The 26014-nt window shown below is 39.1% G+C and overlaps 1 protein-coding gene across 2 annotated transcripts in view; it reads left to right on the top strand.

Moving 5' to 3' along the window:
* Window positions 1-25516, top strand: part of LOC131234462 (polypyrimidine tract-binding protein homolog 3-like) — a 30003-nt gene extending 4487 nt beyond the window's left edge. The window contains exons 5-15 of one of the 2 annotated variants that reach the window (XM_058231361.1): window positions 1679-1766; window positions 20698-20830; window positions 21121-21185; window positions 21300-21349; window positions 21435-21476; window positions 21595-21646; window positions 21914-21971; window positions 22055-22068; window positions 22246-22353; window positions 22871-23014; window positions 24984-25516. In XM_058231361.1, coding sequence (XP_058087344.1) covers window positions 1679-1766; window positions 20698-20830; window positions 21121-21185; window positions 21300-21349; window positions 21435-21476; window positions 21595-21646; window positions 21914-21971; window positions 22055-22068; window positions 22246-22353; window positions 22871-23014; window positions 24984-25373 — 1144 coding nt within the window. In that variant the 3' untranslated portion in view covers window positions 25374-25516. The remainder of the gene's footprint in view (window positions 1-1678; window positions 1767-20697; window positions 20831-21120; window positions 21186-21299; window positions 21350-21434; window positions 21477-21594; window positions 21647-21913; window positions 21972-22054; window positions 22069-22245; window positions 22354-22870; window positions 23015-24983) is intronic. The other variant, XM_058231362.1, reaches the window with a different exon arrangement.
* Window positions 25517-26014: the final 498 nt, after the last annotated feature.

Here is a 26014-nt window from a genome sequence, read left to right as displayed (position 1 = left end):
TTGTGACTCAAGAAAACAAATTCCCAATAATATCAAAGTAAACCAAAAATAATAATAAATAAATAAATTCACTAATGAATAGTCGTTTACTATTCATCTTCTCAAATGGAATAGATACTTGATATGTGAAAATCCACAAAGTAGGCTCTAATCAAACAAAAAACATGCATCATTTTGTACGTCGGGCCCTAGTATGTTAAAATATAACAAAAGGAACAAGAAAAAACACTAAACAGTTGATGGGTTTACCAATTTTAGTTTTCCATGGTATTTGCTTCAATTCCCATTCAAAGTCTTTTTCTTCTTTTTTTTCCGGCATAGATCCTCGTGTTTTTTGGAAGAGAAAAGTTGAAAAACGGGATAGAATCAAAACCCATCTCCTTAAAGGGTACGCTCCCTACGAAACAGAAACAACATGGCTACGAATCACCAGTTTGTTTTTTTTTTCAGCACCTGGTTCACCCCCGCATCGTGTGTTGGATGGGACCAATATGGTTTTTCAAAACCATGTCACTCGACTGATTCCACATTCCTGTTGAAACAATTTTCCGAGGATGCCATAATCAATTGGAACATCATACAAAGCCACTGATTCTTGCAATGGGTGTGGACCAACAACTTTTCTGGAATGAAATCTTCCCTTCTCCAATCAGCCATGTGTAATTACCATTGAGAAATTCCTTGATCTGAATCATGCCATTCGAAAGCCTGGAGGTGTTCAAGGTTTTCGTTGCGTCACATAGAAAATCATTTTTGAAATATCTGCTTGTGATGTAGTTACCTCATATACTCTCTTTATCAAGCAATCCCCATAATGGTTTCAATTTAAAAGCCTTATCAACATCAACTAGTATCCTGTTCCCTAGGTCACCTTTTGCAATCTGGAGACATTTTCTTCTTCAATCTCAATTCTTGTGTGGTCTTTCTTGTGAATGGATTAGTGATTTTCAACCTTAGTATGGTATATACAAGTTACGATTCATGACTATTACTTAGCAATTGGCTTTCTTATGAATTCTAGTTGCATCACTTTCTTCCTCCATGTTTTACTCATATATTCATTTTTCTTTATGTTGGTAAGTGAAGCATACAACATTAAAAAGAAAGGGTGATGGGGGATTCATCTTTCCTTTGAGGCTGAGGACCCAGCCTTCAATCATGATTGAACCCCTCTTTACCAAGCGCCCCGAAGACTTCACTACATAAATCTTAAGAAGTATTGTTTTAACTTTTAAATCTCTGATATGATATGCAATATGCATACAGGAGCCCGATATGGGGTCATATTGGTCTATATTGTATTGGAAATTGGATTGGGTAGGGATACACCCATCGGTGATGATCTTTGAAACCCTCCGAAGAAGAGACCGTTCTTCTTCTTTTTCCTTTTCCCCTTTTCCCTGTAAATACAATCCACCCCTTTTTTTTATTTTGATGGCCTCTATTCCACCCCTTGGTGAAAGCCCTGATTGAGTCAAGCATCACCCACTTCATTCCTCAGAAACTCCCACCACACTTCTCAGTCAATCAATTTATATTAATTGGAAAAAAAAAAAAAAAAAAACTTAGGGGATCAGCTAATTCATATTATTTGGAAAACCTGCCAAGGCTGTGATGAGTTATCATTTGTTTTTTCCTTCTTATTTTATAGTTTGAAATTGTTCTGTATCTATTTCAGGGGTAGGAATGTGTACATTCAATTCTCTTCACATCAAGAACTAACAACAATGGATCAGAATGCTCAAGCACACAAGGTTGGAGATCAGGTTGGTACATATTAGTTTGACTCATGGGTGTATTATGGTTTGTTTTGGATTTCGCAGTTTGGTGGCTCAATTAGGGGTGAATCTACTGCTAATGTGTTGCCTATAAGGGGACCAACCTTTTTCTTTCCAAAATGTGTGCCCTATGGGCCAGTAGTACATATATCAAGTCCAGTACCAAATAGTAATGCATTTGTATAAGAATTGATGGAAAATTGTGTTTTGGGTGCTCTCCTTCCTTACACAAAAGTACAAAACATTTGATCCACAGCTGCAAAAAGCATCATATCTGTTGTTTAATTAGAATAAACGTCAAACATAAGAAGAATTATAAGGGTCCAGTGCATCACATGAACTGTGCTCCGTTGCATCCATTTGTCCTGGGGGGCCTGTTGTTTGGTGATCTATATGTTGATTTGATGAACCCCACTAGATGTGGGGATGCCTTAAAATCTTTGACATTGGAAGGTCCACCTCTATTTGTAGCCAAAGCCCATCCTTCACACATATTATCTTCAATCAATAGATTCATAAGCCTTTTTTTTTTTTTTCCAATTCATAAACTAGACATTGTGTACCTGCCATGTCTGTTGAACTACCCGTACCAATTCTATCAAGGATGTGCCTTCTTTACCCAAAAGCCCCTTGCAAGGAAGATTTCTTGCCTACCCATCACAAATGACAAGATTAAGGCCTTAGAATTTTGTGGATGCTTACACTAGGCTAATGGGCCTAAAATATTTGAGATCCTTTGCAGTTGGCACTATGCTTCTGGGATATGGCAACAAAGATGGCTTTCAGATTCTTCTTGGCATAAGATTTATCATAGAACTCAGCGAGAACTTCCTCAAAGTCTTGTGTCGATAGGTCGTATGACATGTATGCCTTCCTACACATTATGCACATGTTCAGAATGGAAAATTTCTCTTTTTGATATTATCTATGGTGAGGATTTTGTTTGCCATGATGAGCTAGAAATACTGAGAGGGCACCACATTTGTACAATATGATATCCATGATGAGCTAGACATACTGAGAGGGCACCACATTTGTACAATATGATATCCATGATGAGCTAGACATACTGAGAGGGCACCACAAGCCCTAGGAGGAACAAGGGCACCACGACCAACTGAGATTTGAATCCAACCTGATTCAAAATAATGGTGAAATTTTAATTTTTATTCCACTTTGAAATTTTCTTATCATCCACATTTGTATAATATGATATACATGATTAAAGCTTTTGCATGAGACTGGTCTATGACCCGCTCTCCTTATTTAAGCTTTGACAAGAGCCACATTCCAAGTCACTTGGTTCCCAGTGCCATATAACAATCCATCACTCTCTATGGGGAAGAATACACTGCTGCTTCTTTGGGAACCCCTTTTATCAGACAGTGGAGTCGACATCAATACTCACAGCCCTATGTGGTGGATAGTGCATCAAAAGGAAATAAGAAAGTCTCTCTCGTTTTTCCTCTCTCTCTCTCTCTCTCTCTCTCTCTCTCTCTCTCTCTCTCTGTGCATTCAAAATGCAAAAGAAGTTATAGGATTATTGTTTAACTTTATAATTCTTTTTCTTAATCAAATGTATTGTCGTGGTTGAGCTTTTTTCATTAAGGGATTGAAGTTAAATAAGGAGGAAGAGGTATCCATAAAATTTTAGATTCACCACTCCTGTTTAATTGCCACAAACAAAGCAGAAAATATCCAATTATGGACCATTGAATTAATTTCTAATAGTTTTCTATTTAGTTGAATTAAAACAAAAGGAATAGAACTCACTTTGGAATCACGAATTGGACATAGTCATGGTGATATGTTCATAGTAAATATCTCAGATGTCGTGGGAAATATTGGGAATATTGAAGATATCTTGATATTTAGGCCGATATCAGCATATCATGGATATCTTGTAAGAACTCTAATCCAGGAAGATACTGCATGTTATCTTCTTTCTGGGGTATTTTGAATTTCAATTGGATTGCTTTGAATGCTTCTGGAACTGCGAGGGCTATTATGAACGTCACTCTTCTTGGAAAATGGCACTGGAGATTTGGATCCGAGGCAGGGAAGTTGTGGAGGGAACTTGTCTCCAAATATGGTACTCAAATGGGTGGTTGGGGCATGAAGCCTTCTCCTCTTTACTGCGCATCATATGCTTGGAAAGTTATTGTCGGCACCGGACATCTTTTCCATATGGGAATTTCCTCTTCTTTGGGAAAGGGAAATTGTATTCACTTCTAGATCAACATTTGGTGTGGATTAGATCTTTAGAGGATCATTTTCCAGGGTTGGCATGTCTTGCCTTCAACCATTTCATCATAGTGGATCAATGCTACTCGTTTATTGGCGGATCCATTGTTTGGTCTCATCCTTGTTGCCAGAACCTTTTGGATAAGGAATTTGATGAATGTCTTAACTTGACCACCTGAAGCTTCATTTGCCTTCACCTCAAGACAGATTTGTTGATTTGGAACACCCATAGTTCTGGTATTTTCTCCGTGTGCTCATTCTACCGATTGATCTCTAAGCCATCTTTGGCGCACTCCTTTCCCTACCTTCAGTGGTCTTATGGTGCTCCTCTGAGGATTCGGGCTTTTGTTTGGCTCATAGGAAGGAAAGGAGTCATAACCATAGACAATCTTCAAAAGAGGTCTCTCACCCTCCCAAACATTTGTTTGATGTGCATGAGGGATGCAGAATCTATTGACCACCTTTTCATCCATTGTCCCTTTGCTCCTAAGGTTTGGGAGCACTTCATTTGCATTTTCCATATTTCTTGGGTGATGCCAAAGTTGGTTAATCAGCCTTTGTGGGCCTAGCATGGGAGCGTGGTGGGTAAATCCCAGAAAGCTATTCAGAGAATTGTGGCAATGGGAATTTTTTGTTATATTTGGAAGGCTCAAAACAGCCATTGTTTCCAAAAAAAAAGGTCTTCTCTGTTGTGGAAATCATTCATATGGTCAGACTAGTTGTTTCGGATTGGGCGCTTTTTGTTAAATCAGCTTTGAATGTTAATCTTTCCTTATGGTTTTTTTTTTTTTCTTGACCTTTGTATTCTTTCCTGTTTTTGTGGCCTCTCTATAAAATTTCAGTTCCCTCTGTATGACACATGTTGGAAAATTGAGAGATCCACAGATATATCAACTGATATCATCAATATTTTGAACACTTCTTCCAACCAAATTGGAAGGTCGACAAATCCCAAGACTGTCTTGTAATCATGGAAAATGAATTGGAAGCCAACATAGGTAATGCCGTCTGGAGAATACCAAGGTATTGAATCTCCTTAGAAATAAGGAAGTCGTGTGTTTTGGTTCATTTTGTTCTTTCTTCAGACTTGTGGAGGATTTATTATTATTATTATTTTTTTTCCTTTATGGATTTTCTGTAGCAGTTTTGCATATCCATATTACCAAAAATGCACAATTTTAGATGGATATTCCAACTTACATCTTATGCCCAGGGGGAATAAGCCCCCGCATCTGTAGTTTAAACAACATATATATATATATATATATATATATATATATACAGTTTTGTACCCTAGGTTTCAGTGCCTTAAATCACTTGCGTACCTATATTTGTCGCAAATATGAGATAAAGCTCTCGTTTACTCTGAGGTTTTCATTCTTAGGGCCTGTTTGTTTCAACGATTTTTTATTTTATTTTTATTTTTATTTTTTTGAAAGATAACAATATTGTATTAAGAAACAAAAAAAATTACAGAAAAAGGAGCGAGGGTCCGCTGAGAAAGCAGACTCAACTAGACTCCAATAAAAAGAAGGTCACAATCCTTCAAAATTTCTACATGAATAGCCCATTCTATCATTAACCGCTTTGCCTTTAAAGTAACAGCCTCTACGGAATTCGAAACATCCCTAAAACATCTCTCATTTCTTTCTTCCCAAACTGATCACCAAACTGCAAGAATGGCCATCCTTCATAACCTTGTCCTCTTCTTACCTATATTGACCCCCTGCCAAGCTTCTAGGAGATGATCCACCGATCCAGGAACGCACCAACTGGTAGTGAACCGGGAATTAAAATCAGACCAAATTCTAGTGATGCAAGGGCAATGAAGTAGGAGATGATCGACTGTTTCTTCATCCCGCATGCAACATAACAGATGTTAGCTAAAACCATCCCCCTTTTCCTCAAGTTATCTACTGTGAGGATTTTCTTCTTGCCAGCCAGCCAGCCAAAGGCCACAATCTTAGGGGGGGCCCGAATATTTCCACATTTGATTAGGCTACTGAGTATCTTTAGCAAATAGGTTGCTATGGAGCAAATTATATAACGATTTAACTGAGAACCTACTGGATTTATCCAATCTCCAAATCAAGCTATCTGCACTTGACTGATTAGGATTAGCTGTATAAATGCATTCGAGGAGGTCCACATACTCACTTATCTCTCAATCTTGAGATTTCTTCTACAAACCAAGTTCCACTCTAACTTACCATCAGAAATAAAATAACATCCAGCTACGGAGATAGCTTTGTTAGGGGCAAGAAGATAAATACTCAGGAATCTAACTTTTAAAGGCACATCTCCCACCCAAATATCTTCCCAGAATCGAATATTATCACCCTTTCCAAGCTCAAACCCAACACCTTTGAGAACCTCCTTTTTCATCTTTAAAATACCTCTCCAAATGGTCGAAGCCCTGTAAGAAGACAAATCTTTAGTCCACCAATCACCCGCTGATCTTCCATATTTACTTTTAATAAAATTATTCTCTTCTCTAGCTGTCCGAAGGAGACACGTGCCTCCCTCCCTGTAGCTCCAGCGCCTAATCCGTCAGAAGATATATCTCGCTTCGCCGCCACGGGATCTAGATCTAAGGAGAGCGCTCCACGTGTCCTCCTCTCTGCTTCCAACGCTCGGAAGGATGTTTCTCCTCCGCTGATGAAGACCCTGGAGAGGACACGTATACGGCGCTAGCCCCATCGCATTTATGATGAAGACGTGCTTGCAGCTTCTATCCAGGCGCCTTCTGACACTGTTTCAGATCCCATCTCAGCCGTCCACGTGTCCGTTCACTCCATTCAATCAGGGCCAACGCAGATGTTCAATCCCGGGTCTTCAGAATCGGGTCCGGGTTCGACTTTCAATTTTTCATCAGCTCTTTGTGGCCCGATTAAAATCACGGAGTCAAGTGCCCTCTAACCCCTCCCCTTGTAACGTTCCCTTTCCCGCCCTCCCTTCTCACCAAGGTCCTTCCATTGGGTTTATCCCTTCGGAGAAATGGGGCGACGCCTCTTTCGAGGGGGCCGATTTCGATAGTCTGTTGTCAGATACTCAGCCCTCCAGTCCTGCGTCCCTGTCTCAATCCCCTGCCCGGACCTCTGACTGGACTGTAATAGGCCCCCTTACTCTGTTTCAGGAGAATTTATCTACTGAAGTTTTAGAAGCCGAACCTCTTCAGGTGTATTCCAACTACCACCCTCATCAGCAAGACTCCAGCAACTCTTCTTCAGGTCCTCCTCACAATCATACCTCGACGAACAGTTCAGAAGGGAAGAGTAGATAGGATATTTTCGATGAAATTCAAAATAAGAAATGGATTAGAGATGCGATCGGACATGTTGGGAAGCCCTCGGTTTATCCTTTGGGAACAAACCTGAGGATTATGCTAGTTTATTCCAGTTCATTGAAAACCGAGGCAGACCTCTTCCTCCCTCCAAAACTCCCTCCAAATCAGTACAGCGGCAGTCCAACAGAGAATTACTTCGCCTTCAACTGACTCCAGATCCAGCGCTTCGTGAGGGGGTCGACATGGTCGTAAGGGCGCCTACGGTAGCATAGTTCCTCAATGAATATTATTTCTTGGAATGTTAGGGGCAAGGTATCCCGTATCGGTATTGGTTGGCATAACGGTGTCCTCCAAAACCGATACGGATACGGGGGCGTAACGGCCCGTAACGGCGCAAAAATTTTTTTTTGCCAAAAAAATATGAAAAAATATGGATTAAATCCAGAATATTCTAAGCATTCCAAATATGCATTCATTTATAAATTGGAACATGTTTATGGTGGTGTAACGGTCCACTCTTTGGTGAGAAGTTGTATCGGACTGTCTGATGAATTTATGAACCAGATAACCTGAATTTGACTACAAAATTCATATATTTAATTTTCTAACTATCTACTATCAATGATAGATATATTAGAATGAATGTAAAATGAAAATATCTTAATTCTTACATCAGGTGTTTGCAATTATTTTTGAGGAATTTCTCGAACATACCTGTGGTCCTGTGCAGTGTGGTGCACCATGCACGTGACTGTGGATTCTTGTCTATGACTTGTCATCCTCAAGTCAAGAATATTAAAAAATAAAAAATAAAAAATTAGTAGTGTCTGATATACTCCCTGCAACTTGATTAAGGATTACTTGATTGGTTGTCGGGGGAGCTATTTTAAATACAAGTTCGGCAGTGTCAAGTGTGTACTCGCGGTGCCAATAACACTGCTGCAAATACTAACCTTAATACAAGTATATACTTACAATTACCGCAATAAAATTCGCAAGTCACCACCAAAATGAAAATCTTCTTTTTTGTGGTTGCTCGACCTCTACATCATTGTCATTATCATCATCAGGCTGAGGATGTACAATAGGTGGAGGTGCTGTATATCCATAATATCCAGTGCCAGAAGAAAATACTAAATCAACAAAACCCGAGGATGACTGATCCTGACTAGGCAATGACTCTAACCCCGAGTAAGGATATCCATCAATGCCCATCGAATAGAGTGCGTCTTGTGATGAGTAACTTGGATTTGGATCGGATATCTATAATCATATGGATATTGATCGGAGGGCTACTCCAACATGAATGTGATGGAACAGCTCATTATAACCATCATAATTCAATTCACCATAAGAATATCCATCATAATAACCAAGACCATGAGCTTGCTGATGTTACTCGGACCCGCTGCACCACTAGATGTACCCACCTCCGGGCCTTCGTGACTCGGACACTCATAAGTCCGGCCTCGTGTACCACCTCGCGCTATTCATCGACATCGTGATCGTAGCGGTATGGGGCCGAGCAACACCGAAGTGGCCCCGGGGGGAGGGTCATCGTCTTCATCCGACACGGTCCTACCACTGGTCGTACTCTTTTGTTGATCTTGAGCCGTATTCGTACGTGGCATAAACGCTGCCCCTTTTACACACGACTCTCTTGTTGCGCTCTGCGTATTTCGGGTCATCAATTTTCAATTCTTCACTATCCTCTTCAATTTGTTTTTTCCTTATTTCCAACCAAGGTAGAAGTGGGTCATCCTCATCATAAATATTGTCCAAGTATATTGGACAGTAGTCTCCGTCATTAGCAGCGGTAATGCTCCTATGATGTCGTCGCATTCTTAGTTTTATATTGTAGTGCATGAAGACAAGTCTATCTAATGTTCTAGTCTTCAATCTATTCCTATTCTTTGAATGAATGAGCGCAAAACAACTCCAATTCCTTTCGCTGCTAGAGGAAGATGTGCTCAAAACTCTTACTGCAATTTTTGGAGAGCCTTCGTACTCTCTCCAAAATTAACCGGTTGCAACCTAGATACTGCATGCTGTGCAAGAGCATCTCCAAAGCTACCAAGGCGATTTCCAAATGTATCTAATTCATTTAATGCCTTTATTTGCAGATCTAAGTCAGGCTCTAATCTCTTTATCACATTTTTTAGCCCGACACGAACTTCATCATCCGCAACAAATGATTGGGCATATCTATACCTAGGATTTAGGTAGTAACCTGCTGCATGAAGATCGTGATGGAGTTGGTTTGTCCATCTCTTGTCGATCATCTTCCAATAAGTCTGCCAACTTCTACAATCACGTTGAATTGCAAGCTTTACCTTATCCATGGCATCATATATGAAGCCCATGGTAGGTGCTTCATCGGATTCAACAAGACGGAGTACCCTCATTAGTGGCTCCATCACCTTTAGGATCGCCTTGACCTTCTTCCAATATTTGTTGTCCCGTATGGTGTTCACAACTTCGACAGGTATTCCTGATGTCTTCTTCCCATGTTTTGTGTTGAGCCATTCTCGGGAAGCGAACATCTCACTCAACTCTTCTCTATGCTGGAATAAACTCTCTAATGCTATAAAGTTTGTTGCGAATCTAGTCGCCGCAGGCCTCAACAACTCTCGTCCTTTCGTAAACTTTCTCATTATTGCAACTACTTGATTATGGTTGTAAATAAACGTCGTCACTTCCCTTGCCCTTTCGACCATTTCCTTAACATTCTTCTTCTTCCCAATATCTTCCAATATAAGATCAATACAATGGGCAGCACATGGTGACCAAAAAAGATGTTTTCTCTTATCCATCAACATATGTCCTGCAAGCTTATATGTTGTTTCATTATCTGTCACAATCTGCACTATATTCTCCTCTCCAATCTCGTCCACAACTTTATCCATTAGTCCATTAATATAAGTAGAATTTTTGTTGCCTCGAGGCATCAATTGACTTGTGGTATATAGTTCCTAAGTGGCGGTACACTATGAAGTTGATCATCCTGCATCTAGTTGGGCAGTCCAACCATCACACATGATTGTGCATCCTCCGGCTTGCCATACGGGTTTAAAGGTAGCCACGTATGCTTTCACATCCGCATACTCGCATCTGTCCATTTCCCCTAATCTCCTTAGCCGTGGGAGCTTTTATTCCTTCACCTGCTTCTGCTGCTGCATCAATTACCACCTGCCAATATAGAGAATTGGCTGCGTTAGGAGGTATGTTGGCATGTATAAATAACTTTGTTGCTGCTCTACCTAATTTCTCAACGGAAGTTCTACTCCATATTTGTTTTATCTTCTTTTGTTTAGTTGATTCTTTCCTAAATAGGATTGGATCAATAGAGGGTCTCCTAGGCTCATTTACTTCTTCATCCAAACGTATAGGGGCATCATGTGAAGATGTCTGTCGTCGGCTCCCAAACATACGTCGTAACCCACCAAACCTACCCACCCCACCCCCACCTGCAGAAGCAGTTGCACTTCCAGTTGCACTCCCACTCCCACTCCCACTGCCCCCCTGTATCACGCACTGACCCATGCGTGCCAAACATGCGGCGACGTTCTTCCTCTTCACGAGCTAGACGCAAGCTCTCTCTCCTAACTATAGTAAATTCTCGATCTGAATCTTCGTCAGAATCAATAATATCTTTATCACGAATGCCCATATATTCAGGACCAAACACTTCCTGTCGAGCTGCATCCAAAATATCATCTTTCTTCTTTTGTACAGCAGCACGTTTACCCTTCGACTCATCCAGACTAGCTTGCATTAAAAGCATTATCTCTTTCGGTACTCTACTACATGGCGCAACTTGACCCTTTCGATGTGCCAAATGTTGTTTGAGACGGGTAATTCCACCAGTCACTAGTCTATCACAATACTTGCACTTCATTTGGTGCCTAGTACCACCAACCCTCTTACAATGTTGCCATCCAATATCATCACTTACTTGTTGTTGGCCAGATCCAGACATTTCTTTAGGCTTAGGTAGACACTAGATAATTAGATTTGAGTATGAGTGTATGACCTATGTTAATAAAGATGATTTTATATTCTAACAAAACCCTAAGAAGCTCCAAGGCAAAACCTGTCCAATATAAGCAAATAAAAACATAAAGTCACTAATTCGAAAATAGAAAAAAATTATAAAATGACACCCCAAATCTGTAAAATACACATTAACATGTTCTACTATGATTAACATATCACATGGCATGATTAAAACAGTAAAACAATCATTAAAAAATTATTTTTTAAATTTAAAAAAGAAGGGCCATAATTAATGCGTAAATAGAAAAAAATATTAAAAAATTATAAAATGGCACCCCAAATCTGTAAAATGCACATTAACATATTCTACTATGATTAACACATCATATGGCATGATTAAAACAGTAATACAACCATTAAAAATTGATTTTTCGAATTTAAAAAAAAAGGGGCAAAATTCATGCGTAAATAGAAAAAAATATTTAAAAAATATAAAATGGGACCCCAAATCTGTAAAATGCACATTAACATGTTCTACTATGATTAACACATCATATGGAGTGATTAAAACAGCAAAACAATCATTAAAAATTGATTTTTCGAATTTAAAAAAAAAGGGGCAAAATTCATGCGTAAATAGAAAAAAATATTTAAAAAATATAAAATGGGACCCCAAATCTGTAAAATGCACATTAACATGTTCTACTATGATTAACACATCATATGGAGTGATTAAAACAGCAAAACAATCATTAAAAATTGATTTTTTGAATTTTAAAAAAAGGGGCAAAATTCATGCGTAAATAGAAAAAAATATTTTAAAAATATAAAATGGGACCCCAAATCTGTAAAATTCACATTAACATGTTCTACTATGATTAACACATCATATGGAGTGATTAAAACAGCAAAACAATCATTAAAAATTGATTTTTTGAATTTTAAAAAAAGGGGCAAAATTCATGCGTAAATAGAAAAAAATATTTAAAAATATAAAATGGGACCCCAAATCTGTTAAATGCACATTAACATGTTCTACTATGATTAACACATCATATGGAGTGATTAAAACAGCAAAACAATCATTAAAAATTGATTTTTTGAATTTTAAAAAAAGGGGCAAAATTCATGCGTAAATAGAAAAAAATATTTAAAAAATATAAAATGGGTCCCCAAATCTGTAAAATGCACATTAACATGTTCTACTATGATTAACACATCATATGGAGTGATTAAAACAGCAAAACAATCATTAAAAATTGATTTTTTGAATTTTAAAAAAAAGGGGCAAAATTCATGCGTAAATAGAAAAAAATATTTAAAAAATATTAAATGGCACCCCAAATCTGTAAAATGCATATTAACATGTTCTACTATGATTAACACATCATATGAGATAATTAAAACAGCAAAACATATTAAAAAAAGTATAAATACCTATTTTTGACAAATTTATGAAAAATGGCCCACCAAGCTTTGATTCAACAAAATCCGCTAATATAATGTGTTTTTTCCTCAAATATCCAGCCAAGGTTGGTCGAAATTAGCAGTAGGAGTGAGAAGGAGTTTGGAAGCAAGAAGTTTCGAAAAAACATCAAAAACGGACCTTAAAATGCAAAAAAAAAATGGCCGTTTTTTGACCGTTACGGGTGACCGTTACGCCCGTATCGGCCGTTACGCCCGTATCGGCCGATATGGGTACAAAAACTGGAATCGGCCGTTTCGGCCCCGAATCGGGTAACGGTGCGTACCGTTACCGTTACGTATCGGCCGTATCGGCCGATACGTAACCGATTTGGCATTCCCTGGTTAGGGGGCTAGGTTCTAAGCAAAAGTGGGGTCTGATCAGGGAATCCATAAGCAGGAAGAATCCGGACATTGTTTGTCTTCAGGTGACCAAAGTTCCTTGTTTCTCTGGTAGATTGATGTTGTCTATATGGAGAGCCAGCGACGTTAACCGCATTACTTTGGATGCTGTTGGCTCGTCAGGTGGCATTCTGGTTGCCTGGAAATCGTCCAATTGGGCTTTGCAGTCTTCTCAGATCGGGAACTTCTCTGTTTCCGTCATTCTACAGGCTAAGTCTTCTAATTTCTGTTGTAATATTATTGCTGTTTACAGTCCTAATGATGATTCTCTTAAGTCGTCTTTTTGGAACGAACTGACTTCGTCCAGACAGTATTTCCCTGGTCCGTCCTGTTTTGTCGGTGACTCCAATGTTACTCGTTTCTCTGACGAACATTCTCATCCTAGGAGAACTTCTTCGGCGATACTTCAATTCTCCAAATGGATTCAAGCGCAGGAGCTGATTGACCTTCCTTTGTCTGGGGCTTCATTCACCTGGTCCAATTGCCTGGAGGCCTTTCCTTCAATTTATCAGGTCGCCCTGCCCAGAACAACCTCCGATCACTGCCCAATTTTGCTCTCAATGGAGGAAGTTAATTGGGGCCCTAAGCCTTTCAAATTTAATCCAGCATGGCTCAAAGTTGAAGGCTTTCAGGAGAAAGTGGAGGAATGGTGGAGTTCTTTCCAAGTGGAAGGTTTCTCAAGCCATAGACTGTTGTGCAAGCTAAGAGATAAAATCAAGGACTGGAGGGTCAAAGAACTTAACAAAAGAGCGAGGGAGGCGAAGTCTCTTTTGGTTGAACTACAGCAAATCAATGTGTCTAGTGACGGGGAGGAGATCCCGAATGATTTTTTATCTAGACGGATTCAGATTATTCAGGCTTTATCTGCCCGAGCCTTGGAAGATGAAGTTAATTGGAAGGTAAAATCTCGAGTGAAGTGGCTTAAAGAAGGTGACAGAAGTACTAGATATTTCCACAATATCGCCAATCTGAGAGCTCGCGGTAAAGCCATTTGTAACATCACTGTGGAAGATAGACAGATAGAAGATGAAGATGAGATTGCGGCATGTGCTATCGACCATTTTTGATCTATCCTTTCTTCCGAAGGATGGTCTAGACCTCTGCTCGATGGCATTGCTTTCCCTGCCATCCAAACTTCGGCGTCTGATTTGCTGGAGGCTCCCTTCACTGCTGAAGAAGTGAAACAAGCCGTTTTTGCTCTGTCGGGAGATAAATCTCCCGGGCCGGATGGTTTCATTATGGTTTTCTTTCAGGTGTTCTGGGACACGGTCCAAGCTAATATTGTGGATTTTCTCCATGAGTTCCATGTCAGGGGGAAGCTCTCTAAAGGTCTTGGAGCCTCCTTTATCACTTTAATCCCCAAAGTCCCTGGAGCTTCAGCCCTTTCAGATTACAGGCCAATTAGTCTTATTGGTGGCCCTTACAAAATTCTCGCTAGAATTCTGTATTCTCGCCTCGATGCCGTCATGGAGACCCTTATTTCTAAACACCAAAATGCATTCATAAAAGGGAGGCAGATCATTGATGGTGTGCTGATCGCCAACAAATGCTTGCATTCTACCCATACTTCTGGAAGAAAAACAATTTTTTACAAGCTGGATATCGAAAAGACTTATGACCATGTAGATTGGAACTTTATGCAATACATGATGTTGCGTATGGGCTTTGGTGAAAAATGGCGGGGTTGGATCAGATCGTGTGTGACGTCTGTGCATTTCTCTATCCTCTTAAATGGAACTCCTAAAGGCTTCTTCCCTACTTCCAGAGGATTACGTCAAGGTGACCTTCTTTCCCCTCTTCTGTTCCTTTTGATTGGAGAGGCTTTGTCGCAAATGATTCTGAGTGGGCAGTCAGCTAGGCTATTCAGAGGTTCTTTTGTCGCTCATTCTGTCATTCCTATCACTCATATTCAATTTGCAGATGATACCCTGATCATGATCGAGGCTGATGAAACTTCAGTTAATAATCTTCATACTACCCTAAGATGTTTTGAGGCTGTCTCAGGTCTAAAAATCAATATGGCCAAATCAAAACTCTATGGGGTGAACGGTTCGACTCAGGAACTTTCAGATTACGCTGACATCCTGGGTAGCTCTTCGGCTTCCTTCCCCACAACATTCTTTGGCCTCCCCTTAACCATTGGTCCCCCACCAATGATGATGTGGGATAAAATTATTGCTAAAGCGCAAAAAAAGCTTGCTACGTGGCAATGTCGCTATTTGTCGATTGGTGGCAGAATCACTCTAATTAAAGCTGCGTTATCCAACCTTCCTCTTTACTGCATGTCTCTTTACAGATGTCCAGCCCCTGTTCTCAATCGCATTGATGCTCTCAGAAGAAATTTCCTTTGGTGCGGTAAGGAAAACCATAAGAAATTCCATTTAATGGACTGGAAAGAAGTGTGTACTCACTACAGGAACGGGGGAGCTAACATAAAAATCTCAAGATTATGAATTTAGCTCTAATGGGTAAGTGGATCTGGCGTCTGGGAAATGAATCTGAAGCTCTGTGGAACATCATCGTCAAAGGAAAATATGGCTTCTTTCCAGGTGGGTGGTGGACTAGTGACACCTCTTCATACAAAGCCTCTTTCATTTGGAAAGGCATCCTGTGTCATAAAACTGTTGTGCTTTCAAACACAGGCTTCCTTATGGGCAATGGAACGAGAATCAGATTCTGGGAAGATCAGTGGATAGGCGATAACACCCTGAGTAGTAGATTTCTGGGTATCTTTAGAATTGCTGCTAATAAAAACAGTATGATAGCCAACAATTATTCCTATTCGGGAAACAGCGGGGTCTGGGAAGTCAACTGTATCACAAATCTGAGGGATTGGGAGGTGATCGAATATGTTGATCTACATCAATGTCTATCTTCCGTTTCTTTGGACACTTCCTCTCATGACAAACTTATTTGGAATCGCCATAGGTCCAGCATTTTTTCGGTGAAATCATTATATGCGCTTATGGCCGCCAACTCTTCCTCCTCATCGCAGATCTCCCCTTTCAGTTGGAAAACTGTTGCTCCTCCCAAGTTCATTTCCTTTGGCTTGCTTGTAGTGATGCATCGGATTCTTACGATGGATAATCTCAGGAAGCGTGGGATGCAACTTGTTAATATTTGCCGCTACTGCATGCTTGCTGAAGAGACAGTAGACCATCTTTTGGTCCACTGTCCTTTTATCTCTCACATTTGGTGGGACTTTTGGCCTTGTTTCAATTTTGTTGGTTGCATCCCTTCATCGGCCGCGTCCTTGCTCGCAGTTTGGCACAGCCACAAGCTTGATAAAGTGAAAACTAGAATTTGGAGAATGGCCATAATTGCAATTTGGTGGGCTGTTTGGACAGAAAGGAATGAGAGAGTGTTCAACGACTCTCAGGCTACAGTTAAATCTGTGGGGTCCTTCGCCAAAAAGTTGGTTTTTGAATGGGTGACGAATGTAATGGGTTTAAAGGGCTATAATCTGGTTTTTTTAGGCTCTTAGCTTGTCTTCAGTCTGCTATCTCAGCAGTCCTCTTTGTTTTCTGTTTTTTTCTTTTTCTTCTTTTAATAAATCTTCTTCGTTACTTTTTTTAAAAAAATAATAATATTATTATTCCAAAGATTCCCATCTTCCGACCCTAATCTCCATATCCACTTCCAAAGAAGAGCCTAATTCATAGTATTTAGATCTTTTACCCTTGCTCCACCTTCTTGAATTTGTTTGCACACCTCTTTCCAATCTAAAAGATGAAATTTCTTCTTGTTCTCCTTACCATGCCACAGGAAGTTGCGTCTTAATTTTTCAAGGGTAGCCAAAACTGAACCCGGGCATTTGAATAAAGACCTGAAGTACAACGGAAAATTAGAAAGGGCCGCCTTTATAAGAGTGAGCCGACCTCCCAGGGATAAATAACGACATTTCCATCTAGCAAGATAATTCTCAAACCTGGAAATGACCTTCTCCCATAGACACTTTGGAGGCGAACCTATGCACAAAGGAAGCCCAACAAAGGAGGTCGGGAGAGAGGCCGAAGAACAATCAAAGGCTTCTGCATATGAAATTATCTCGTCTTTCTCCATATTGACCCCGAACATCTTGGATTTTGATTGCTTGCCTCCAAGTGCAGAGGTTCGTAAGTAGTATCCCGTGAATACAGGGTCGATCTCACAGGGAGATGAATTGTGAGAAGAAAAAAATAATCAAATGCAAAACAAACTAAGTAATAAAAATTAATCTGATGATTTGATTTTGGGATTTTTAAATGGATGTAATTCAACTGAATAAAATAACACCCAAGCTTCAAAGTTCCACACATAGGTTAATGTTCCAAAATCATGATGACTTGGATAACACAACTAGGATCTGAGCACTATGGTCAGCCTAATCGGAAAATAAAACAGTTTAAATATTTTAATAAATGATATAAAAGATTAGAAAATAATGGATTTGCACCATTGACATATATTCTTAAGCGCCAGTGATTTTAAGTATTCAATATCTATAGGATAATGAATATCAAAGAAATATAACAGGTTGAGAACCTCTCCTATCTAGGAAATCTGATTGATCTAGGGTAAGCCTATCCATCAATGTGGATCTTTTATGATGGAAACATATGGATCTCACAAGAGGATAAAAAAACAAAACCTAAATAATAGATAACATGCATACACCATTCTTCTCATCATTAAAACAATCAATCATCATAATCTTAAAAAATTATTAAACCCATGTGCTTCCCTTCTAGCTTGGGCTAGAAGGAACTTAGAAAAACATAATTAATTGGCAGAAATAAAAAGCAACAAGAAAAAAAGAAGAAAAAAATGCAAATAGAAAAGATCTAAAATAAAAAAAACAACTTATAAAGCTTTAATAAAACTAAAAACTCTTTAAAAACCCTAAATATTGCTCTTGAATGCTTCTAATGATGTTATAGAAACCTTATTTATAAGTAGGGAACTCCAATTTTCGTATAAAGTTGAAAAACCCTAGAAACCGTCTAAAATATACGTATTTTTTCAAAATAGACTTCTCGCTACATAATTCGTTTAAAACAGACGTCCTGTTACATAGTTTCCCAAAATAAACTTCACAGCTTCAGAATACACTTTTTCAGGACGATTTCAGGATTCTTCACTTCAAATTTTCGATTATCTTCATTCCTCACTTGGTTTTCTTGGATCTTTAATATGTGAATTCTTCAATCTTGGTCTCATAAGATCCATCCCTTGCCTTGGTGATTTTTTAGTATCAAATTCTTACTTTTTAGCACCATTTTTCAATCCAAGCTCTTAAATTCACCTTGCAACACATACATGAGTAAAATAGAATATTAAGATGATTTATGTTCATAAACCAAGATATAAATGGGGAAAATTATGCAATATTTGAGTCTCAACAGATTTCACTATTTTTACTCTCAACCCTGAAACTGCCTTGAAACAACGAATCGTTGTGCACAAATTTTTCACCTTATCTGGACTAGCTTCGGAAAAGACCAAAGTATCATCCGCAAACTGAATATGCGAGATTGGGTTAAGCATACCTTTCACTTTAATTCCACTTAAAATACCTTCTATTTGGCCTCTGTGAAACATTCTGGATAGAGCCTCCCCCACGATGAGGAAAAGAAACGGAGATAGAGGATCTCCTTGCCGCAAACCTCTCGAACTCTTGAAAAAACCTTTCGGGGATCCGTTGAGACCCAGTAATGTGATGGAAATGTGCAATTATTACAAGTTGTTTTACCCGTCTCCTGACAACTTCTGCATTTGACTGCTAATTCCCGTGTTTGGTTTATCGGTGGCAAAATCATAGCAATGGCATTTTCACGGTAATGCCATGAAAAAGTTCAATGATTACAAAATCCTTTACCTATCTCCTAAATAAACCGTAATTATGACACATTTTCTTTACATTACTAGGGTAATCAGCGAAATAAACGGGCCCTTAGTTGAGTGGTTCCCAAATCCCAACTTTCCCTTAAGCGTATTTAAGAATGTCAAATACTCTACAATGTGCTAATTGGTACTTGCACGCCCTTGTTATAGATGCCACCTGCAAAAAAAGACATTTTTTGTAACAATGTGACCATATGTCATGTATATCCATTTTCTTATTTTGGTACACAAAAGTTTTGTCAGGGCCGATTAGAGCGAAATGCCCTTGGGTCTTGAAATGAGGATGTGCATTAGAATGGGATGTGTGAGGGTTTGATTTGTCATGTTTCTGACTTAGCTTTAGAGTTCCAGTAGTGAAAAAAGCTGAAAGCATTTAATCCATGATAGTGATCATTTGACTTAGATCATCATTACCGTTGAGCAAGTGCATGAGTGCATGTTTGTTTCTCATATCTGGTAATTTCTTCATCAAGTGATCACAGTTCACTCACCTCATGTTGTAGGATATCTCTTTTAAGCAGGTTCGGCTTTTTGCTAATGTTTGTGATGTATAGCATAGCATTTATTTTGAAGTCAGTAGAATGCACATCATCACCATAATCATAGCCTTGCTGAGCTATTTGGGGTCATCTTTTTCATGATTGATTGTCAAAGGATTGAGACTGGCACCCCTTAAATTAAAAATCAAATAAATAAAAGAGTGAAACTGGCTACCCATCTACCATCAACTTCCATCTGGACTTGGGATTGATTGGCGTGTTACTTCTGTTAAGTTTTTGTACAATGCAGTAAACATGGCTAATATGGTTGAGTCATAAACAAATGCCCAAATATAAAGAACAAATCCATCATCAACATCTGAAATTAAATGATGAAATTTCAAAAGAGACAACATATGCACGTATGAGGAGGTTAAGATGAATCCATCACACCCTAAAAGTTCCTCCTGTATCCAATTTGCCATGACCCAATTAACACAGTGAAAGGACTATAGTGGTGATTTCAGATGCAGTACAAAAAAGAAGAAGATAATGCAAATAGAATACATGTGGGAAAAAGCATACTCAACATGGAAAGAAACAAGCACAACTGATTAAATGCCTACTGGCTTTTGATACAAATATAACAATTGGGTACAAATGACTACACTGACTGAAACAATATAATTGGATGATTGTGCTTACTGCATGGAGTAGACGAATATTCACAATAAAAGGATGACATCACATCATTCATAACAGTCATAACAGCATTTAATGTAATAAAAAAGACTTTGGATGACCCAGGGAGTTTGATTTCATTGCTTCAAACAGAAAGTAACAGGCTTACAGCTGAGAAGCGTGCTTTGCAGCATAAACATTAAACTGAGGAATATTTTGGACTATTGCTTGTTTTGAGGGTGGATGATTGTCAATCTGAAATATAATAAAGAGAATAATGGGAATTAGTTAAGATCATAATTACTTTTCCTTGTTTCTTTTGTTTTACTGGAACCTCAAATGCTTGTTTGCTTGCTGTGGCATAACTGAGTATTTTCACGTGCTCCCTTAATTTGTCTTTACTCCCTTCTTTTCTCGATCTATTCTTCTCTATTCATTCTTCTATCTCCTGTCTCTATGCTGCTCTGCTGTTGGGCACTCTCAGGATGCAGAGCCCAATCGAGTTCTCTTAGTTACAATTCATCACCTACTCTATCCTATAACAGTGGAAGTGCTGCATCAAGTTTTTTCTCCTCATGGATTCGTGGAGAAGATCGTCACATTTCAGAAGTCCGCTGGTCAGCTTCTTCAAATCTTCTTTCTCTATCTCTTAATGTTTATTTTTTACCCTGTTTTGAACTTTGAAGATATGATTGGATGGAGTTTGCTCATTATTGTCCGGAAGGTTCTGTATTTTTTATTTTCATTCCATTGTGTACATGGTTTCTTCTGATATCTGATTAAGATTTTATGCTGTGGAAACTTGTAACCGTAATAGGAGAACTCTTGTTGTTGCAAGTGCACCTTTTCTAATCTCGCGAGCGATGCATTGTGTACCCTTTTAAATAGTCTAGCTTTGTTTGTGTAGGTTCTCAAGCCCTCATCCAGTATCAGTCAGGTCAGAGTGCTGTTCAAGCAAGAAATGCTTTGCAAGTGAGTTGACTATATCCATGCAAACTTTTATTTACTTGTTTTGTGAAATTCGGAAGTTTTCATTGAGTTTGGAAAGTTGATTTGATAAGCTGTGTCTGGGTTACTTCTCTGTAGGGACGCAATATCTACGATGGTTGCTGTCAGCTAGATATTCAGTTCTCCAAGTATGTACCTTTTGGAATGCCATTATTTACTGCTTTCGGTTTTTGCACCTGACATGGCTCTTTTTTTCTTCTGTTCACAATCCAGCCTCAGTGAGTTACAGGTGAACTATAATAATGAGCGATCTAGGTGCGCTGGTAGCTTCTCATACATTTAACTTTCTGTGGCTTGAAAATTTTATACTTAAGGGGCCTTATCGATTGTCAGCTTAATGCTGCTGCTGTTGAGACTCACTTTTTGTTTGCAGGGATTTCACAAATCCGTCGTTGCCATCTGAACAGACAAGCAGATCCTCTCTGGTAAGAGCCTACCCTTTACTTCCAACTCCAAGGTATCTGTTTAGTGACTCGTCTCTTCAGTGACTTAGTCTTTGGTTTTAGCATAATGGGTTCGTGGTTTTGCACATCCAAGGCTAGTTGTACCATCATTATATACAACATTGTTAAAAGAAATGGCATTATTATTATTTCAACCTTCATAAAAGACAAAAAAGAAATAAGAAATACCATCATTAGATTTGATACTGAAATGCCCGATGTGCATTCTGTTACTGTTTTTTGCAACAGCCTGGCTATGGTGATGCTGGGGGTCTGTATGCACTTCAACCTCCAGGTTCCGGGGCAGGTGCTTATATTGTTCTTTCCTCTTACTTTTGTATGGTTCTTTGTCATCTCACTCACTGATCCACATTTTACTTTATGTTTCAGTGGCATTTCCTCAGGTAGGGTTGCTTAGGCAATTCGTCTGAACTCTGAATGATCTCCAGCTTGTCTTCTTTTGAATACCCAGCATGTTTGCATCCTTTTTTTGGGGAAAGTCCGTTCTCACTTTTATGCATTTATGATCTTCTTTTTTTTCTTTTTCTTTTTTTCTTACTTTCTTTCTTCTTAATCTGTAGATGGGAAATGCTGCAGCCATTGCAGCTGCATTTGGTGGAGGCTTGCCTTCTGGAATAAGTGGTACAAATGACAGGTGCACCATCCTTGTCTCCAATCTGGATCCTGATGTAAGTAATTTTCCCCATCTCCATTGCCTATTTTTATTCTGTCACTTATTTGCATAGTTCAAAACCTGGAGCCAGACTTGGATATTTATTCGGTCAGCACAGAACTTGGGTTAACCCAGTGAATAAAGCTTCATTCTTTAATCAACCCCTATTACAGTAATAACAATGATGTCTTTCTTATTTCTCATGTGAATAAAGCCTAGGTTGCAAATAGGGTTTTGGAAAATTCCCTCCCTTTACTGTCGTACCTAGAATGTGCTTAGATAATAAAAGGAAAAAAAAAAAAAAAAAAAACCTCTACACCGATATGCAACAAGACTTTCTTGACTCTTTCCGACTGAGACAAAGTGAACACATACCTGGTCACCTGGCAAATGAGGTTTTCTGTTGCTCAAAATCTGAACAAAGTGACCTGGTAAGTGAGTGGTTAACTTGGGCGACAGGTTGACCAGCTGGTTTTTTGAGATATGCTTGTGTGCCAATCTGTCATTACTAGCTCTTTGGCTCTTCTCTGCAGAAAATCGATGAGGATAAACTTTTCAATCTGTTCTCTGTTTATGGTAACATTGTCCGAATCAAACTGCTCCGCAACAAACCAGACCATGCACTCATTCAGATGGCAGATGGGTTTCAGGCAGAATTGGCCGTGCACTTCTTAAAGGTTTGATTTTGCAGGCCTTTCTCATGCGTCCTTTGCTTGGTGATTATTGTTTTTATTCAGAGGTTCTGTTGCATATTCTTTGATGGAGGGAAGTTTCAACAGAATTTCCTTGGTGTGTAGGTTTCTCAAAATATGGCAGAGAGTTGGGCAATAATTTCTATTTTTACATCTGTTGACCTTTTCTATGCATCTCTCATGTTGGGTCTTTCATCTGAGTGAGAAGAGACTTGAAAGGGCCTTTTTTTTTTGTCCTGTCTACATTACTACAGCAATTACCTTTCAGGAAGTGAAGCGGATTGCGTCCTGCCCCCGCCTGGACAATAATCCATCCAGGCAGGGGCTCTGTGGGGCTCACCATGATAGATGAGTTTTTATCCATGCTGTCCATCCAGTTTTAAAGATCATTTTAGGGTATTAGCCCAAAACTAAGGCAGATCCAAGGCTCGAGTGGGCCACACAACAGGAAGCAGCAGTGATAATGGCACCCACCGCTGAAACCTTCCTAGGGTCCACCATGATGTTTATGCTCTATCAAAACTGTTCATAAGCTCATATAGACCTGGATGAAGAGGAAACACAAATATCAGCTTGATCCAAAACTCTGCGGCTCCCAAGAAGTTTTTAATGGTGGGTGTTCAATCCCCTCTGTGTGGTCCACTTGAGCCTTGGATCTGCCTCATTTTTAGTTTCATATTCTAAAATGATCTGGAAAATGGATGGACGGCATGGATAAAACCCATACATCACTGTGGGCCCCACTGAACCCTGCCTGGAAAGATTATCTACCAGGCAGGGGCAGGACACAATCCACTTCCTTCAGGAAGAGGGAGGGAGGGAGGGAGGGAGGGAATTTGCTAGCCTTCATTATTGGCTCCTCATAAAAGTAGTTATCACTTGTTCAAATGAATAATAAATAAAAATACTTCAACTCAGCTGTTGTTATGGTTTATATACGTACGTGGGCGATGACACATGTATTAGTTTTAGGTACCCCCAAACTTAAGTTGCACCTTATATTTCTCTCTAATAGAAACTGTTATGTAAATAAATAAAAGTTCTTCAGCTTGTTACAGTCATATATGTATCTTGTACCTTGGGCAAGCCACTTAGTTGTTAGGTGTAAGTGAAGCTTAATCTCCCAGTGCCTAACCTCAGGATGGGGGCAGTTTCAGAAGACAGTCTCTGTTTCCAGCAAACCTGAGTTTAGCCACTGGAGGTAACAAAGGTGGAAAAACCAAACCGCTCACCCCCTACATATGTATCTTGGTCACGCATGTTAGTATCAGTTGCAAATATGAGGCATTGTAGATGGTCACCTTTAAAAGTCATACTCACAGACACATTTATATAAATATTTTAATTAATAAAGTAGGGTTTGCTAACATCCCCTCTTTCCCCAAACCTTTTAAATGGCACAAGGGGTGACCTATTTTTTTATCCAAACCATTCATTCATTCATATGATAACACTAGGAGAAAGCCATGGTGCAAAAATCATGCTATTAGGATGATCCTAAGCTTCTGATCAATAGCATGAAAATGGACAGCCCAGATTGACCGAAGAAATAAAATAGGTCTGATAATCATCTTGAAACATCAATTAGATAGATCCCACTTTGTATTGCATATGATTCTAAACTAACACTTTGACTTGATTATTAAAAAAAAAAAAAATTTAAAAAAAAGAAAAACGCATTAGAAATAAATCGTTGGCATGTAAAAAAAATATTCCAAAAACTAAAGACCTAGAAGCGTGCATAAAAAAAATTAGTTTTGTACACATGATATGTCCAAGACTTGTAATGCAGAGATGAAGTGTCAACCTACCACAATTTTGAAAAAGTAATGTTTCCTTTCGCATAAGTGGTGAGGCATTTAATTGTTCAGATTAAAATTAATGAATTCTTCTGCCGCTTCTTTCAGGATTCTATACTATATTTTGGCTACATCACCTTGCTTTTTTTTTTCAGGGGGCTCAACTTTTTGGCAAGCGGGTGGAGGTGAATTTCTCAAAGCATCCCAACATTACATCTGCTCCAGACACCCGTGAGTACTCGGGTTCAAACCTCAACCGCTTCAACCGGAATCTGGTGAAGAACTACCGCTACTGTTGTGCCCCAACCAAGATGATCCACCTCTCCACCCTCCCTCAAGACATAAATGAGGAAGACATTGTTGCCCAACTGGAGGAGCATGGCGCCATTGTTAGCACTAAGCTTTTTGAGGCGAATGGAAAGAAGCAAGCCTTGGTCCTTTTTGAGAACGAGGAGCAGGCCACAGAGGCCCTTGTTTGCAAGCATGCTAGCTCCATTGATGGGTCAGTCATCCGGATCTCTTTCTCGCAATTGCAGAGTATCTGAGAAAAAATAGAATGACCATTCCTTTCAAAGATTGTTTGGCTTGCATCTCCATTGCTTGGGATATGGAATGACCCCTTGGATGTATGTATTACCGTTGGCTTCTAATTATATTTTGGATATTTAATGATTAATTAGTTTCCTTACACAGGTCATTTTTATTTTTTGTTCTGGTGTTTTTCGATTACATGGGTCATATAAAATAATGGCCGTTTGGTCCTTTCTTTTAGGCTGTGTGTGGACAAGTGTTCAAATGGGCACTGCCCTCTCATGTCTGCTTTGAAAGACCCTTGTTTGGGTGAATATGACCTTCCATGCTTAACAGGCTGAAATTGTGTTGCTCTCGTTGCTTCTAATAGAAGAAAACAGCAGTTGGCAAATGCCCCTTTTTTTTCTCTAGAAATTGGATCAAAACTAAACAATATGACCCTGAGTAGGGTTTTCTCAACATGCATAGATATAATATAGATATGCTACCTATTTTATTGCATTTAGATATCATTGTTGACTGGAACTAGTTCACTTTGGATATGTGCTTTCTCAAAGCTGCACAGGGTATTTGAGAATTGTTGTCTCAAATAATTTGAGATTACTTTGACTACATGGGACGTCCAATTTTGGTGAAATTCTGATAATCGGATTAG

This window comes from Magnolia sinica, chromosome 19 (genome assembly GCF_029962835.1).
Source record: "Magnolia sinica isolate HGM2019 chromosome 19, MsV1, whole genome shotgun sequence".
In the NCBI taxonomy this organism is placed as follows: Eukaryota; Viridiplantae; Streptophyta; class Magnoliopsida; order Magnoliales; family Magnoliaceae; genus Magnolia; species Magnolia sinica.
This window is presented reverse-complemented; position numbering and strand designations above follow the sequence as displayed.